General features: G+C 37.7%; 3 protein-coding genes across 6 annotated transcripts in view; all 3 read right to left on the reverse strand.

Annotated features, from left to right (window-relative positions):
* Nucleotides 1–7,967, reverse strand: part of LOC307155419 (NACHT, LRR and PYD domains-containing protein 3-like) — a 117,735-nt gene extending 109,768 nt beyond the window's left edge. For all 4 annotated transcript variants that reach the window (XM_079866022.1, XM_079866021.1, XM_079866020.1 and 1 more), the window contains exon 1: nucleotides 7,878–7,967. The gene's annotated coding sequence lies outside the window, so the exon portion shown is untranslated. The remainder of the gene's footprint in view (nucleotides 1–7,877) is intronic.
* A 1,661-nt stretch (nucleotides 7,968–9,628) lies between these two features.
* Nucleotides 9,629–10,329, reverse strand: LOC307155848 (protein NATD1-like). The gene is made up of 3 exons (XM_079866837.1): nucleotides 10,122–10,329; nucleotides 9,847–9,965; nucleotides 9,629–9,765 (listed from the first exon to the last, which is right to left on the reverse strand). Exons 1-3 carry the CDS (start codon nucleotides 10,291–10,293, stop codon nucleotides 9,646–9,648), a joined length of 411 nt encoding a protein of 136 aa, XP_079722963.1. The 5' UTR covers nucleotides 10,294–10,329; the 3' UTR covers nucleotides 9,629–9,645.
* Nucleotides 10,330–11,742: 1,413 nt separating this feature from the next.
* Nucleotides 11,743–16,617, reverse strand: dhrs7ca (dehydrogenase/reductase (SDR family) member 7Ca). Its single transcript, XM_079866824.1, has 8 exons — nucleotides 16,474–16,617; nucleotides 16,155–16,196; nucleotides 15,656–15,803; nucleotides 13,390–13,502; nucleotides 13,071–13,281; nucleotides 12,899–12,991; nucleotides 12,434–12,589; nucleotides 11,743–12,302 (listed from the first exon to the last, which is right to left on the reverse strand). Exons 2-8 carry the CDS (start codon nucleotides 16,173–16,175, stop codon nucleotides 12,091–12,093), a joined length of 954 nt encoding a protein of 317 aa, XP_079722950.1. The 5' UTR covers nucleotides 16,176–16,196; nucleotides 16,474–16,617; the 3' UTR covers nucleotides 11,743–12,090.
* Between the last annotated feature and the right edge of the window lie 578 nt (nucleotides 16,618–17,195).

Raw genomic sequence — 17,195 nt, forward strand, 5'->3', positions numbered from 1 at the left:
GGAATAAACTGTGCAATGAATGAACTGTCCAGTGTCCACAGATCAGCAACATTCACCATGGATTTACTGTAGTAACACTACTGTCTGCAACCATGGACGTTTGGCAGGAATAATAGGATAAAATGCTTTCAATTTACATTACGTCGGTTTTATTTTGACATGAATACAATTCCTGCCCTCAAATGTTAATCTGAACTAAAATAAACCTTTGTTTATACTACCAATATTACATTTCATTTTGTCCAAGGAGCTGTTTTCTTTTATTTGCTTCTAAGAAGAGTCAAGTATAGCTCCATCATTGCTCAAAGTAAAAAAAAATAATCATATTTATGATGTTTGTTTTAATTAAAAAAAAAACAATTATTCAAGGAAATTTCAAGGAAACGTATCTATAAGCTAACACTGGTCTCTCACCAAGACACCTGCCCTGTTCTTCATCTCCTCACAGTCACACCACAACTCAATTTGTCTCCTCTGACCGTTGTTCTGTCTAACATTATTCCTGGCCTGTCCCTGCTTTCTTGGCTGCCTAGCAGGCTCATAATTGTATAGCTGTGCTCCGACATACGAGTAACAATTTCCTCAGCGTCCTAAAAGTCTTGCGATCCATTATTTCCCTGTTGTTTGAATCGACCGCTCTCCCTCATGCGACGTCACGCCCGCTACGCCCATTTTCAGATGCGCAAGTAAAATTTTCTCACAAAAACGACTCCAGAAGCCACTGTAGCGCATTTAAAAGTTTTTTTTAAAGAAAATCTAGTTCCTACATTATTTTTCTATACATTGACTCATAGGGTCTTCTAACCTGCAATATGCCCTTTAATCCTCCTCTGCTGAGATCTTCACAGATTTAATGGCTTCTTTTCTCTTCAGTTGATTTCATCTTAAGCTGTGGCTGAAGTCAGTTTTAGTTCTTGTGTTTCTGCTCGTCTCTTTTTCTGTTCTCTTCTTTCCTTCAGTGCCATCATTCCACGCTGTATGTGGGCCAGATCCGGCCCACATCTGGCACTTGTGGAATGCGGATCTGGCCCACATACAGCGTGGAATGATGGCACTGAAGGAAAGAAGAGAACAGAAAAAGAGACAAGCAGAAACACAAGAACTAAAAACAATGTTGCTATCTGGGGTCGGAGGAAAAGATGCACGAGAGACGAGAGATGACGTATTTTTCCCGGTTTTAATAAAATGACTTAAAGGCACAATATGTATTTTTTTTTGCTTTAAAAATATAAAAAATCACTATATCTATGTTATATATTTTTTAAAGTTGTGTATTTACATTATCCCGACAGTTCCAATTAACTTCTAAATCCAGAGAAATTAATATTTTAATTCGAAGACACGGACCTTGTCTTTATTTCCGTTATGTCGCAGTCAATGGCGTCATATCCGCGTTGTCCCTGGTTTCCGCCTATGGTTCCGCTCGTACTGCCATGGTAACCAGAGCTATGAGCAGAGCCCTCTGATTAACCAAAGCGACAGATGCAGACATCTGAGGAGTTCGCAATGTCTATTTGCACGCTGTTGTTGTTTCGTTCAAACATTATGGACCATGGCAAGCAGACTTTGGATAAAAAAGGAGAACTAAAACGAGAATCAATATCAGCGCTGTGTTTTCGAGATGCCTAGAGCTCCCATAGACAAACGAGAGCTCCACGTCCGAGACTTCGACCGCTCCTACATGTACTTTATTAAACAGGTGAGCACATTTACATGAAACTAATCAATGTTATATAACGTTAGTTCAACAATGATAAAATGTTAGAATATGATCTGTATGTTATTCTAATGTTGATCTAGCTTACTGCTAAGTTAGTCTCGTACAGACAAACTAACACATAAATTTCAACACATTTAAATGCAGTTTAGTGCGCTAGTGTAATGTTAGACCAAGTGAAACAGCACTGCGTTACCTCACAAGTTTAATTTGTCTAATAAACTGACCTGTGAGTAGTAATTCTGCGTGTAGTTCGGTAGAATGAAATGTCCATATTCCTTTTATATCCGTGGGACTCGCGTCGCGTTTGGAGCTGATAGCTGTCTCTTAGCAATCCCGAACTGCTTCATATCACAGTCATGATAAAAGCATTGATGTATTCAGTCAACCATAAACATTATTAGATCGGCCGGCTTGACGTTGACGACAACATCCATAATTCTTAGCATGTGTTGCGTCATCAAACTACGCCTTTGTTATTGTAAAGAGGTTAGCGACCCCTAGTGGAGAAAAAATTACATACTGTACGTTTAAACGTCACACTCGTCCGCATACATGGGGATTGAGTGAGGGAAAGTCTACAAATAAAATTCAACTCAGGTCACAAAATATAAAAGGAAATAAAAGGAAAAGTACAAAGGTCGACAGAGAGGTTATCTCTTCTCACCTGTCAAATCTACTACTGACACAACGCACGTATGCGCAGACGCGGTTCTCATTTTACCTCAGATTGTCATAAAAGCACAAAAATCGGGTAGTTTATCATTTTCATCCTAAATGATACTGCAGACCAACTTCAACTTTCTCAGTCTAAAATATTTTGCTCTTACGTGTTTCCATATTTACATTTTTTTTGTTTCGTCTATTATTGTTTTCAGGTAACAGCACATAAATCTACACTCATCATCAAGTTTTGTAAGAAGATTGCAGCACATATTAGGCTTGTTCGACTTCATGCAGCTCTGCGCAGACCGATCGGCGGCTGACTTAAAGCAGTGCATGCCGGTTAGAAATTTTGTCCGACTTGATACAGCGCCGACACCACGTGACTGTGACGTATACCATCAAAGTACCGCGAGAGCGATTCGAGAGTAGCCGGAGAACTCAGCCAGCGCCATAGATATCATATAAAGGCTAGATGTCTCATGCGCGCTGCTGGCCAATGGAGGTCGACATCCGCACACGGCGGCCATCTTACCACAGGGTGCTCGCTCACTCGTAACATGGTGCATGTACTTTTAAATAACCATAACTTGCTCAATTTTCTACCGATTTTCTAACGGTTTGGTTTGATATAATCATCAGAGATGTAGCTATGACACTGCATACATATGAATAATTATAACAATGGACTTCCATATGAAAGAATTATAGCCACGTTAATGACGTTTGTAAGAAACCAAACCGTTTGTAAATCCGTCAAGATTTCAGCGAGATAAGTGGATTTGTGTGCGTGCTGATCACTCACCTTAATTCACAGAGCCCTGTGGTAAGATGGCCGCCGGTGATGCCGGAAGTGACTCCGCCTTAAGACATCTAGCCTGTAGCTGTGTCCCAATGTGAAGTCTGCATCCTCCGAAGGCCGTATTTGAAGGCCGATTGCGTCACAGCGGCGCGTCGAAACGTCACAGCGGAGCGACGAAGGATGTCCCAATTCAAAGGCTGCACACTTCGGAGGTCGCATTTGAAGGCCGATTGCGTCACCGCGGCGCGATGAAGGCTGTCCCAATTCAATTCTGCATCCTCCGAAGTCCGTGTCGGTACACGATCCGTTCCACCTGCACGATCCGTTCTACGCATGCGTATAATGGGATTTTAGCAATATTGCGATTATACTTTACCTCATGTAAACACAATACTTAATAATGTGATTAAGCTCATAATTGCATAAACTATAATCGTATTAAAACAGGCGGCGTACGCTGTTTTAAATCGCAGCATGCGGCCACACTTTAATCGCACTAACTGAAGTGCGCGTGTGTTTTTGTCACGCACCTTAAGCGCATATTCATTTTAAACTTGACATTAGGAAGTTTTCCCTGAACTCGTGTCAACACGACCCACTGTCAAAATACGTCCAAGTCTGCCTTCATCCAGAAACAGCTCAAATAACGTGACAGCAGTGTATAAAACTGTTACAGGCACCGACATAATATTTCTGTCTTCATCACGGCACAGAATAACAAAATACGTCCATAAGAACCCGTTTGTTATTTAACGTACGTAATTATGCGCATGCGTGAAACGGATCGTGCAGGTTGAACGGATCGTGTACCGACAGTCCGTATTCGAAGGCCGGTTGCGTCATCGCGGCGCGACGAAGGCTAAAGCGACGCCAAATGCACCCTTCGTTTCCCCGTGAAAGGAAGGATACATAAATGGACACTTTGCGGTCTATCTTACCCTATTCTACCCCATAATTCATCGCGCGGCGGTGACGACAGCATTTTTATTAATAAATAAATAAATAAATGACGGCCGAGAGTTCGCTGGTGGACGGCAAATTCACATTTAAATGTAAGTATTATGTTTTCATTTACTCAAATAGCTAGTGAAACCTGAGTTAAAAGCCACAAGTTTTTCTTTCTTATAAACTTAACCATAACTCCTTAGTCACCATTGCGTGGTGGCTTCATTTGTCAGGTGGTCTGAGGCAAAACTTGAGCTAATAGTTTAATAATTGTTTCAGGGAGCAAGGAGCAGACAGCTCAATTTATTAAACTGCAATTTAAAATAAATAAATAAACTAAATAAATTAAATTTTATTGTAATATTTGCACTAGTCTGTCTAACTTGTGTGAATAAGAAATATCACTCACCCTATAAAGCCCACAACAATAGGAAAAGCAGTAGATAAGGCAATGGGGTTTCACTTGTATGTGTTTTTGTAGTGCTGCTATGTCTACAAAGGTTTTAACCAAATTTGAGTATTCATGAATATGATTTCTGAACATGAATATGATTTTAAAAATACAAAGTAAGAAAGTTGAGATCACATCTTTGCTGAAATGTATGTGCTGTTGTTGTTAACAAGCCATGGTTAATTTGCTCTGCCTTTAGGATTGCACGTGTCCTGGGACAGGAGAGGGTGTGAGTGGGAAACCCACTGCTGAAACTTGGCCCTGGTTTGTCCTCATGGATGAGATGATTGCACCCTCATTGCCTCAATCCCTGAGGACACACCAGGGCCGAGTTCAGCTGTGTGTGACCAAGAAGAGGAGGAGCCAGGGGCAGCAGCATCATCAGCATCAGCACCACGATGAAGGCGAGACAGAGAGGACGAGTTTTTGGACTTGATTAGAGAAGACATGGGACTGCAGAGGCGAGGAGAGCACTGGAGAAAATGGACAGGCTGTTTTCTCTTCTTGAAAGAATGATTAAGAAATATGTATATATATATATATATATATATATATATATATATATATATATATATATATATATATATATATATATATATATATATATATATATATATATTCTTTAACTTTTTTCACTTATATTTTTTAAAAGGAAAAAAAAATATGCAACTTTAAATGTGTAAATAAAAGAGAATTCATTGCTCTGGACATTGTTTATTTTTCAGTTTTTCACAGTCACAGTCATAATTTCTACATGAAACAAATTCTTCTATAACGTTTTTCCCCCAACTATTTACAACATACGTTAAACATCTCAAAATCAACATAAACATTTAAATTTACAGTACATAAAATATTATATATTATGTAGAGTTTTATTCAGCTAAGTGGGAGACCCTGGTGTGCTGCTGGACCGGGATGGGCTCCACAATAGAGACCCTGGTAAGGCCTCCTGCTGGTGGACATCATCTGGGATGCTCTCCAGAGTGTTTGACTGCATATTTACACTATCCACTAAGTTGTCTACCAACAGGTTTGCAGGGCTGACTCATGGAATAAATATTGAGATACTTTATTACACTAAAGTACTTTTAATAACCACTAATACCGCATTGGGGAAAAACTACTAGTCATATATTTCAAACCTTAGTTAAGCAAACTTATCTTGCATACTCTAATGTACTTAAGGTATCAAGAGTAAAAGTAAAGGAATTCTGGAGGAAAAAAAACCTTGTCAGGGTTTTTATGATGGTTCTGCTTTTTTATATTACTGCATATGTTGCATTTTACTTCTGAATATTTTCAAGGTTGATACATTTAAACTATATACTTTTGTGTAGTTTATTGTAAAACAATGCATCATATTGTAAAATCACATAATTTTGTAGTGTTGCTGTCCTGTGTGGGAAAATCACTTCGAGTATTAACGATGTAGTTCCTTACATACCACCACTGGTTATTTTGAAAATTAAAGTAACAAAATGTAGGCCTATTGTCACAATATTAACAAATTGTTGCTAACTACAGCTCCGTCCCATTTCAAAGGGCGCATCTGAAGCGCTCGGACCGGTCTAGCCTACGGACGATTGTTCTTGTCGCCTAGCAACAGTGACTGACAGCTGCCGAGGAAGAGCGGGAGTAACATTCGCACTGGACTTTTTATATTCAACTGAGTTTTATATTCAAATAGGGTTGAAAACCTGTGTAAATATATTTACCAAGGTCCATTTAAAGAATACACTAGCCTACAAAATCGCATCAAGGTAAGATATAAATGAACATTTGAATCTTCGGCTAAGCCGAAAGTACATGACCTGAAACATCCTTAATACCATGTCCTCCAGTAAAATATAAAACATAAAAATGACAATAGCCAATTCTGGCTCCATAGCTGTTTACTCAATTATATCAAATGAATTATCAGGATGGCAGCATACTCTCGCACCGTTGCTTGGCGCCTGGAGCGGTAATCGGGAACACCTGGCTGCACAATTAGGAAATCCTACTAAGGCTACATGGAGCGTCGTTCGGAGGACGCATAGGCTGCATCGTTTGAAGTCCGCAGCCTTCGAAGGATGCAGTCTTCACATTGGGACACAGCTCATGATATCTATGGCCAGCGCAGCTTCTCAAGAGCGGCTGATGACGATACAGCTGTTCCACGATTGGCCGGATTCACTGCATGACAACGATCACGTGTGTTTCGTATTTATTCGAACACCTTTAGTTCCCCTAAAGCTCTCAAATCAGTTTTTTTATAACAGTAGACACTCTTTTCATGTCGTTGCGATGTTATATTGTGTCATGTTTATCAAATTAAAACTGATTAAAAAACGTAGACTCCACTTCATTGATAGTATGTTTAACTTTATTCTTGTTCAAACAGACGCTGTATGAAGCAGTATATAAAGTATTGAATGAAAATGTCTCTGAAACATCTATTATTTGGCAAATATTGCATTTATTTCACTTCAGCTGTGGTAAAGTATGCAAACACCACGTGAGCGGTCACCACGGAAATCAGAAAGTGTCCGACTTCACGTCTCCGTTTGCAGCTCCTCCCGCCTGCACGCGGCCACTCTCGCCGATCGGGTACATCCAGCCGCAGCCGATGTCGAACACACCTATGATGTCAGTCTCGGCTGCTGTTTGGACTCTTTCAGGCGTGGCTTCGGTTTACTTTCCACAAGTAACCTTCGGGTCATTGTTTGATGTGAGACAAACTTACATAACTTTACTATTGCGCTTTATGGATTATCAATAGGCTATATTCACATGTTTTATTTAAAGTCAAACTAAGTCAAACTAAACCACGACCGATGCTATCTGGACCAGGATTTCAAATAAAATACAGTGTTACTGTTTCCACCGTGAAGTAGCGATAACCTTGTAGATAGCAAATAAAATGAGTTTAATTTAAAGTGTTTTTTTTTTTTTTTTTTTTTTTTAAATCACTGTCTGAGCATTGGTTAGCTTGTTTGAGTTCGACATATGCTCTATAGATAGATGCTATTGATATTACATTGATTTTACTGATAATGATATTTATATTACAGCTATTAAACGTTTTAAACTTATCGTGATCTAGAATTATCTAAAATGGCGTCTATTTGGTCAGATTCGTTTGACGTTTATCCATTTTCATGAGTGATACCGTTTCCACCGTGAAGTAAGTTAGCGAACAATTAGCTTTAACGTGTTTGAGTTAGATATATTTACACGCAAATGCTCTATCTATAGGTAGATTTGATTGATACTGCTATTGATATTATAGATATAAAACGTTTTAACAAACTTACCGTGACATTTGAGGCCATTTCTGATCTTGAATTCTCTGACATGGCGTCTGTTGTCTGAATCGACCACTTTCGGTTTCACTCTCTGAGACTGACAAGGCCCGACCCAAACTGGACTGAAAGTGATGACGTCGAGCTACGTGCTCTCTCGCTACGTCAACTGCACCTGACTAGACTAGAAGTGCCACTTACAATTTTATAAACAAGTGAGTACTTATTTATTTCAAAAGTAAACATATAAATGAATAAATCGCTTTTTAACTGATAGATGAATTGTGTTAATTAGGGCGATGTGGGACTTTAATATAGGTATCTCTACATCAGAAGCAGGTCTATGTAAATATTACCATATTATAGCTGGATTGTAAAGTGTTTTTCATGTCATTGAGGAGAAAGGGAAAGTTGTCAAAGAGCAGGAACCCCATGTAAAAAAAAAAATATTTGCATCCATGCAATATAATGTAAATTAGCATTGTGAAGTTGATTTAAAAAACATCAAATAATGTTCAGAAGTAAGATAAAATAAATTATAACTTTTATTCAGCAAGGACACAGTAAATTAAATAGATCAAAAGTGATATTAAAGACATTTTTTTAATGTTACAAATCTTTTAAAAAATTTTTTAAAAGGCAAATAAACTCCCCTTTCTGTCAAGCTTCAGTATCACAGCATCTCATCAGACATTAACATGTGGATTTATATTTATATATACGCCTGTGGATGTATTTACACCAGCAAAGAAACAACATAACAAAAGAAAAAAGAAAAAGAAAAAAATAAACAGTCCAATCTCAAAAGAAATTAAATCACAATTAATAATAATATTTAAAATCTTTCAAACAGCTTCACCTCAGTGAATCAGAATACAGACCTATTGGTTTAATTTATGAACACAAATGACAAAAATGTCGAACACTTCTCATCACAGATACTGTATATGAAATGGATCCACAGGGCAAAATCGTCCTAAAACACTTAAAAACAGCATCTAAAACAGTGAGCCGCACGAACAAGACTGTGAAACATCATATAAATCAGTCTCAGGACGCACCTGAAATACAAATGTGGCAAGAGCACAAACACAAACAAGATAGAAAAACTAATTCTAATGAACCAAGAGCCAGAGAAAATATTAGAGACACACAACCTGTCACATTCATCAAAGAATCCTGGAAAAAATAATGCATCACAATTTCCAAAAAAATATTAAGCTTTCAAGTTTCAAGACTTCAAAATTAGTAATAATACAAACAATATCTGATCAAATCATCATATCAGATCAGAATGATTTCTTAAGGATGATGTGCACTAAAGACTGGAGTAATGATGATGCTGAAATTCAGCATTGATCACTGGAATAAATTACATTTACATTAGTAAATTACAGTACATTTACATTTTATTTTTGAGCAGATTTTCTATTGCAATATATTGTAAGAATAAATATTTATTTTCACAACATTACTGTTTGTACTGTAATCTTGATTATTCCAAACATCTGACTTGTAGTGTACATCAATAAAAAATAAAAATATAATTGTCTGCCATCTGCTAGTGTGTTCCAGGCGGTTGCTAGGTGTTTTGTTATGGTGTTTTGTATAGTAACTAGGAAAATGTCAGGCAGTTGCTGAGTGGTTACTAGGGTTTTCTGGTGGTTGCTAGGCTGTTACTAAGCAGTAGATTGGTCACTTATGGTTGATGTATATGTAAAAACTTATACAAAATGATCATAAAATAAAACACAGAGGTAGAATCTGTTTAGTTCTGCCTTTATTTATCTTCAAGATGAGCCTGGTATCTCAGATGTTGATTTTCATCCACATATTTCCTGATGTACCAACAGGAGATCTTCGCTTTCATGTTTTCTTCAACAACAAAATCCAGCGCAGCCTGAAGAAGAGAAGAAGTAGATGATTGAGTTACAGGGAACAGCAGAAGTTGAGTAAGTGAGGGAGTTTAAAGCGGTCTGACCTTCGCCAGGTGTGCAGCAACACCTTTACCCCTGTGAGATTGAGGGACCTCAGTAGACATCAGCTCCACCAGCTGATCATGTGTGATAGTGTACTTCAGCACTGCACTACTCGCTGCTCCTGCTCACACCACACACACACAGGGGGATGTTGTTATCAGTGATGCAGGCTCATAACCTAGAGTGCTGCCTATCTAGTGGACATCAGCGCGACTGAATCTGCTGTTTTGATGCTCACTAGGTTTGAGACAGAATGAATAACGTTATTTTCTCTTACCGTCGCAGTCGAGAGTGATTGTGAAGCGCTGATTCTGTCTGTCGTGAATCACACACAGATTCGAGGCGTCAGTACATGATCCACAACATGTGTGTTTGCGGAGTCGTTGACTGCTCTTATATCCTCGAGTGAACCGAAACACGCAGTTTACAGACAGTAAGTGTCGCGCCATGATGTGACGTCACCAAACAGTGTGTATTAACAACAACAACAGCAGCAGAGGGCGCTGTGATCTCTTTAGGAGAGCTTGGGTTGTTATCTTTCTCACTTTATTTAAACTTTTCATTGAAGGATATATTCCTCTATTTTTCTGGGAGTGACTATGCTATTGATAATGTTGTTAATTGCATTTTAATTTTTATTTTGTGTTGCATTTTTTTTTTTTTGCAACTTTGTGTTGCATTGTACATTTTTTATTCACAAAAACAAATTTCTCAAGACTTTGCCAAGATTTGATGTCTTTATTGCTGAGATTTCCCTTATTGTAAAATCTCTTAAACTCATTGATAACAGTAAGAACAACAAGTTTCTTAAGAACTATGTACGGGTTTTTCTTACTTGTTGAGGAGTGTTGAGGAGTTGTTTTGTAAGGGATAATGTATAGAGAGGCGGTCGTTATAGCGAATAACAAGCCCGACAGGCTGAACGAGACCCCGACGCGAAGCGGAGGGGTCTTGACAGCCTGAAGGGCTTGTTATTCGCTATAACGACCGCCTCTCTATACATTATCCCGCTTATTACATGGCTACCTACAAAATAAATAAATCATTTGCCACAAAATATTGATTTAAAAAGGAGTTTATTGATTTAAAAACGATTGTATTGCTTCCGCCAAAGAAAATAGTCCGTTCCGCGTCCATAGCAACGCGCTGTTTTTCATGGCAACGGTCTGTTATACTTCGCAGCGGTCTGTTATCAAGAAATAACAGACCGCATTCTACATTGGAATTCAGCCCAGCCATGTAATAAGTTTTGTTAATGTATTCAATGCAGTGCTGTTTCTTCTTTGTCAAATAAATAATAATTAAAAAACAGCAGAGGGCGCTGTGATCATGTTTATCTCTCATATCTGATATAGATTAGATAGATAGATAGATAGATAGATAGATAGATAGATAGATAGATAGATAGATAGATAGATAGATAGATAGATAACTTTTGTAACTTTATTTGACTAATCTGCACTTAATTTTTACAATGAAAACGATCCAAAATTATTTTACATTTAATTTTATTTCTGTATTCAGTGTCTGTAGTACTTCTTACCTGAATAGCCCTACTACCTTACCTGAAAATATTCAAGCTATTTATTTAATTTGTACCTTTATTTCATTTTATTTATTTGTGCTATCGTTGGTGATTTTTTTATTTGTTCTTATTTTATTACTGTCTGTTTAAAAAAAAAAAATTAAATTCAAAGTTTAAAATCAAACTATCTTGTGCTGTTGCAACAAAATTACCCCATTGTAAAAACACAAGTATTGAGTGAGCAAACGTTTAGGTGAGATAGTTATAATGGTAATTGCGCAATGTCTATAAATGAATAAAAGACTAAATTAAAATCTGTCACCATATAAAGTTATCTCTTCAGAATAAAGTATTGATTGTCTAGACTTTCAATGGATGGACAAAAAAATCACATTTATGTTTAAAATAAATGACTGTAGCCTATATGGGGGTTGTTCCCTGTGGTACATGTACAAATATTGTTACTTTTCAAGCTTTCTTATCCAAGTTCAATTCCAGTATCGTGACAAACAGGGAGACACAATTTATTTTTTCAAAGGGTGCTATGACTGAAAAAAGGTTGTGAAACACAGGCATGGATAGATGATGGATGGATGGATGGATAGTGTTCATAGCCAGCAGTTTATTAAACATCCGGAATCTTGCTTGATTTATTTATTACATTCTCTTCTAATTGTCACACTACAGCGCAGTGACACATCATATACTTTTGTGTTGTCCTTCAGTCCTCAGACATCTCCACAGCTGCAGTGTTTCTGACTCCTGCTGCCATGATGGAGAAGAACAGGTTTGGGAAGAGAGATCTGGCATAGAGAGCTGCTTTGGGGATGAAGGAGCGGGACATTAAAATCTCCTTCTTCTTGCTACTCAGAGTCTTCAGGATCTCAGTGGCCATTTCTTCAGCGTTCACACCAAAGGACTTCGCTTTGAGGTCTGCAGTTTCCAGTCAGTGTCCAAGCAGAAGGTCCAGGGGAATACAGTGGACAACACAAACAAACAAGAAAGATGTTCAGAGCTACAAACCGTGATCTTTACATGATGAACTGACGGTGACGTTCACTCACGTGTCCTCATGGGTTTTGCTGAGTCCTCGTCCTTTGGGTTTGTGTCTGGAGTTTTTATGAAGGTGTGGTTGACGGTGCTGACGGTTATCCCATATTCCTGAACCTCAGCCCGCAGACACTCAAAGAAAGCCTGAACGGCGTGCTTGGACGCAGCATCTGAACAAAGCAGAGCAACTTACACTTACAAAGATATCTAAATATTCAACATATGCAGTGATTTATTACTGCCGATTAACTGTGTGAACATTAAAGGAATAGTTCACTTTTTTCAAAAGTTAAACTCATAATGTCATTTCAAACTCTATGCTGTTGTGTTTTCCGTAGAGATGTTGATTTAAGCTGGAAAAGCTATTTATGAACATTCTTCAAACTTTCTCCTGATGTGTTTCAGAAAATAGCAGCATGCGAGTTTTGAGCGACATGAATGTGAGTAAATGATGACAGAATTGACCCTGTAAAACTCACAGCTGGCGCGGAAGGGCACCGTCAGTTTCCCCTGAATGCTGTTGACTAGAAGAATGTGACCCGTTCTCCTGGAGATCAGCGACTGAAGAACGCCTGTGACCGTGAGTAAGATCAGTTTAAAATGCTTGAACACAACTGAGAGTTATTGTTGACAGCAGTGTTGAAGTTTTACCCTTAATCAGTGTGACGGGCCCAAAGTAGTTGACGTCCATGACAATCCTGTCCATCTGGAGGGACAGACTGTGTACAGGAGCCTTCACCTTCATGCTGGAGTTGAAGACGAGGACATCCAGACAGCCGTAACACTCCAGGATCTCAGAGATGATCTCAGGAACGCTCTCCATGTTACTGAAGTCCAGCTCCACCAGTTTGGGTGGAAACGTCTAAAGTTAGAATTGAACCCCACATATTACAACCACAGTCTTAACAAAATATGGCAGAATATTTCAGACAATGTTCGTTCATATTGTTAATGGTAATTCTGCACTCACAAGTGTTGGATCTGATTGACTCATCAGACGCTCAGCAAGAGTCTCCAACTTTTCCCAGTTATTTCCACAAAGGATCAGTCTGGCTCCACCAGTATGGAAGAGTTTTGCACATTCTAAAATGACCACAAAGTAAAAAACAAAACAAAAAAACCCCACACAGTTCAATCAACAAATATACAATTCATCTGCATTCTGCACACATATAATCATGGTTCACAAAGTCATTTATTTTAGAGGAGAGTCTATCATTCCTAACATGCAGTACATTTTCATGTCCTCATTATATGTCTCGATATACTGAATAGCATATCCCACCATTTTTTTTAAGATAAAATTATTAGTTATATGAGTTTTCAATAATCATATTGTGTTAATATTAAATTGTTTCTCTACTTTGGTTTAAGCTGAGCTTGATGCCATTTTTACCTTGTTATTTTTGTTTTAATTTAAATAAAATTATACATTTTTCTTATATATGTCCTCAACATCAATTTCCCATCGGCATCGTGTTATTCTTCGTCAGGGTTTGAGTCTGTGTTTCATCCTGGTCACATGTTCAATTCAGTTCCCCTGTGTTCATTTCCTCAATAGTTGTCATGATGTGGTTCACCTGATTCTTGTTCAGTGTGTTATTAGCCTGTGTCTGTTTATATATTCCCTCAGTTTGTTTAGTTTTTGTTCAGTATATACTTTACATAGGATTAAGCTGTTTCTTTATTGTTTGTTTTCCTCTCCCAGTTTGATTCCCTTTCATTTAATTTGTTTTCCTAGTGAAGAAAAGTGATTTGCTGTTAAAAGCGATCCACGTCCTCTCCTCCTTTGTAACCACAGCAACAAAAGTGTGACAGAACACCGAACCTGTCAATATGGGTATGGATCGCTACCCAGCACCTTTCTTCCATACAGAGGACTCATTAATGGATTTAATCCAGGTAGGTTGTCCTCTGGAACAGCATGTGGAAGAATTCATGGACATGTGCCATCGTGTACCCTGGAACGACGACACACTCAAGACCTGTTTTTGGAGTGGGCTTGACGACCACCTCCTGATGCTGATGCCGCGGGAGTCGAGGGAAGTCCAGCTGTTCACTACAGCAGTAAAATCACTACGCGCTGTGGGTGGATGTTTCCTCCGTGACCATTGGGGTGTTTGAAGACAACACCAATGCCATCACTTCCTTGCAAACTCATCATATTCCAGGGTCTGTCCAGCCACACTGCAAAAAATGCTTTTCTTACTTAGTATTTTTGTGTTGTTTCCAGTCCAAATATCTAAAAATTCTTAAATCAAGAAGCATTTACTAGAGAAGTAAAATGACATAAGATATTCTATTTTGTTTTCAGATAAACAGAAAGTAATTTAAGTAATTTTTTGCTTAAAACAAGCTAAATTATCTGCCAGTGGGGTAAGAAAAATCTTAAATCAAATGGAAAACAAGATTATTTTTCTTACCCCACTGGCAGATAATTTAGCTTGTAAAAAAGCATTTTTTACAGTGCAGAGGACGTCCCCACACTCCAGTCCTCCAAGAACAAAGAGTCCGAGTCAACAACAGAGCTGATGCCTTCTGCGAATCCAGAGGAGGAAGTCATTGTCCCGTGTCTAGAGCCAAAGATGCTATTTTCACCATAGAGTCCGAGTTTGATATAGAGGGATATCAAAGTAGAGGTCTGTTTCGGCTTCACTTTGGTCTGTTAGTTTCTCTTCCGTGTTTGTCACATGTTCATTTCAGTTCCTTGTGTTCATTTCCTCATAACTGATTGTTTTGTGCACCTGTTTCATGTTCAGTTTGTATGCCCCCAGTTTATTTATCTTATTTATCTTAATTCGGTGTTGTCTTTACATAGGGTAAAGCTGTTTTGTTGTTGTTTGTTTTGCTCTCACAGTTGTATTCTCTTTCATTTGTTTTTCTAGCAAATAACAGAAATAAAAGCTATCCACCTCTTCTCCTTTTTCAACTTGCACCAAAAAATATTGCAGAATTCGGTATGAAAAGATTTCAAAAGATGGTTAAATGTCGAAATGACTAGTTATCCTCATGTATAACTCTCAATCCCTCAATGACAAATGGCTAATAGCTCTCTATTTTTATCCTGCTAAATTTTCATGCCAACTTGTCAGTAATAAAGTTAAGATCATATTTCTATATTTACACATTTCTGATTTACCCTTTTATAGAACTACTTCCTTAAATCCCAATAGAGACATATTCATGTTAAGGTACTGCATGACAGGAATGATCCAGTTGTTCTGTAATACCAGCACCATTTCCGAGTGTTGAGAGTGAATCCGTAATCAGCACCACTTTGTTCCTCACAGTTGTCTTGGCTAAATGCCTGAGTATCAGACTGTAGAGATAAAAGACACCAGCTGCGAACACCACCACTGACAGCACAGGCCAAACTGAGAGACTCTGAAAGAGACATTCAAACAATGCATTATTATTGTTTACAATTGTTTACAAGAATTATTCCATCAAAAAAATATATATATATATTTTAACATTTGCTCACTCTAACATCATTTCAAACCAGTATGACTTATTTTCTGCAAAACACATTATATGCAGTTTCGATGACTGTTTTGAAGAATGTCCTGTAATGGGATTTCCCTGCAGCAGGGTCTCAAAAGCTCCAAAAAGGTCAAAAACACTATCAATAGTCCATTTGACATGCATTCTGTGTTTTGTGTTCAACAGAAGAAAGAAAGTCACTTTTGACACTTTAAATGCATGTGCTTTAAAAAATAAAACATAATTTCTTACCATAAAATCACTTATACCCATGGTCTTTCAGTAATGTTAGACCTTAAACAAATGAAAAAGAATATACATTAATAAGAATTAAAGCCATTTATAAAGTCATGGATTGACTAAATTTTATATCAAACTCTCTGAAACTGTATCTTAGACAACTGCAGGACTGACTAAGAAACAACAACAAAATAAATAATCAATACAAATAATTTTTGGTCATTATTAACAACACTGAGGTAAACATGTTTTGAACACAGAACGACAAATCAGCACAACAGGACACAGTCAACACAACTAGACAGAGCTCGTATTGTTCTTCATCACTTACCACTAAAACGAGTCTTTAAACGTGTTCTTTAGGATTATATGAATCAGTGTTAGTGATCGTCAGCTCGCTTGCACAGCTCTAAACACACACTGCAGGGTTTGTGTGCTTTTAATAGCCCACAGCTGAAGCTGTCGTGTGTTGTATATAGCAGCATGGGAAACTGTTGTTAAGTTTAGAAGTAAAGCTTTAAATGGGTTGAGTCTTTGAACTGAGACTGGTGTTAATGTTTGATTATTCTTCCTCAGAAAAGTGAAATTCACCATGATTTCAGAACAAAACTAAGAAATTAATTATCCAGGGTATGTACAAAAGTCCAATATAAGTTGAACTAATAATAATTTGGAGAACAACTGGAAGAAAATCTGTGTTTGCATTTTTACAGATCACATCAGACTGAGACACCAGTAACCAGTTTAAACTTCTCTATACATTTCTCTCTTTGAGGAATGTAGTATCACCAGTTGTTCTTAATCCTAAAATCACTGGGGGGAAAGTGCAGTCAACCTTAATCATGTGCATATTTGTTAATATGTGCATATGAGAAAATCAATGCAATGATTCATATGCTATGCTTTACATTATTAGTTAGTGACAAAACATGTAGAATTATAACAAGCTATTTTTGGAAATAAATAATAATTAAAACTCTTATATTATGGTGAATGACAAAATATTTCAACCTGAGTTTCATATCTGATTCTAAAGGAACAACTGGGGGGTAA

Source organism: Squalius cephalus, assembly GCF_949319135.1.
Source record: "Squalius cephalus genome assembly, chromosome: 1".
NCBI classification, from domain to species: domain Eukaryota; kingdom Metazoa; phylum Chordata; class Actinopteri; order Cypriniformes; family Leuciscidae; genus Squalius; species Squalius cephalus.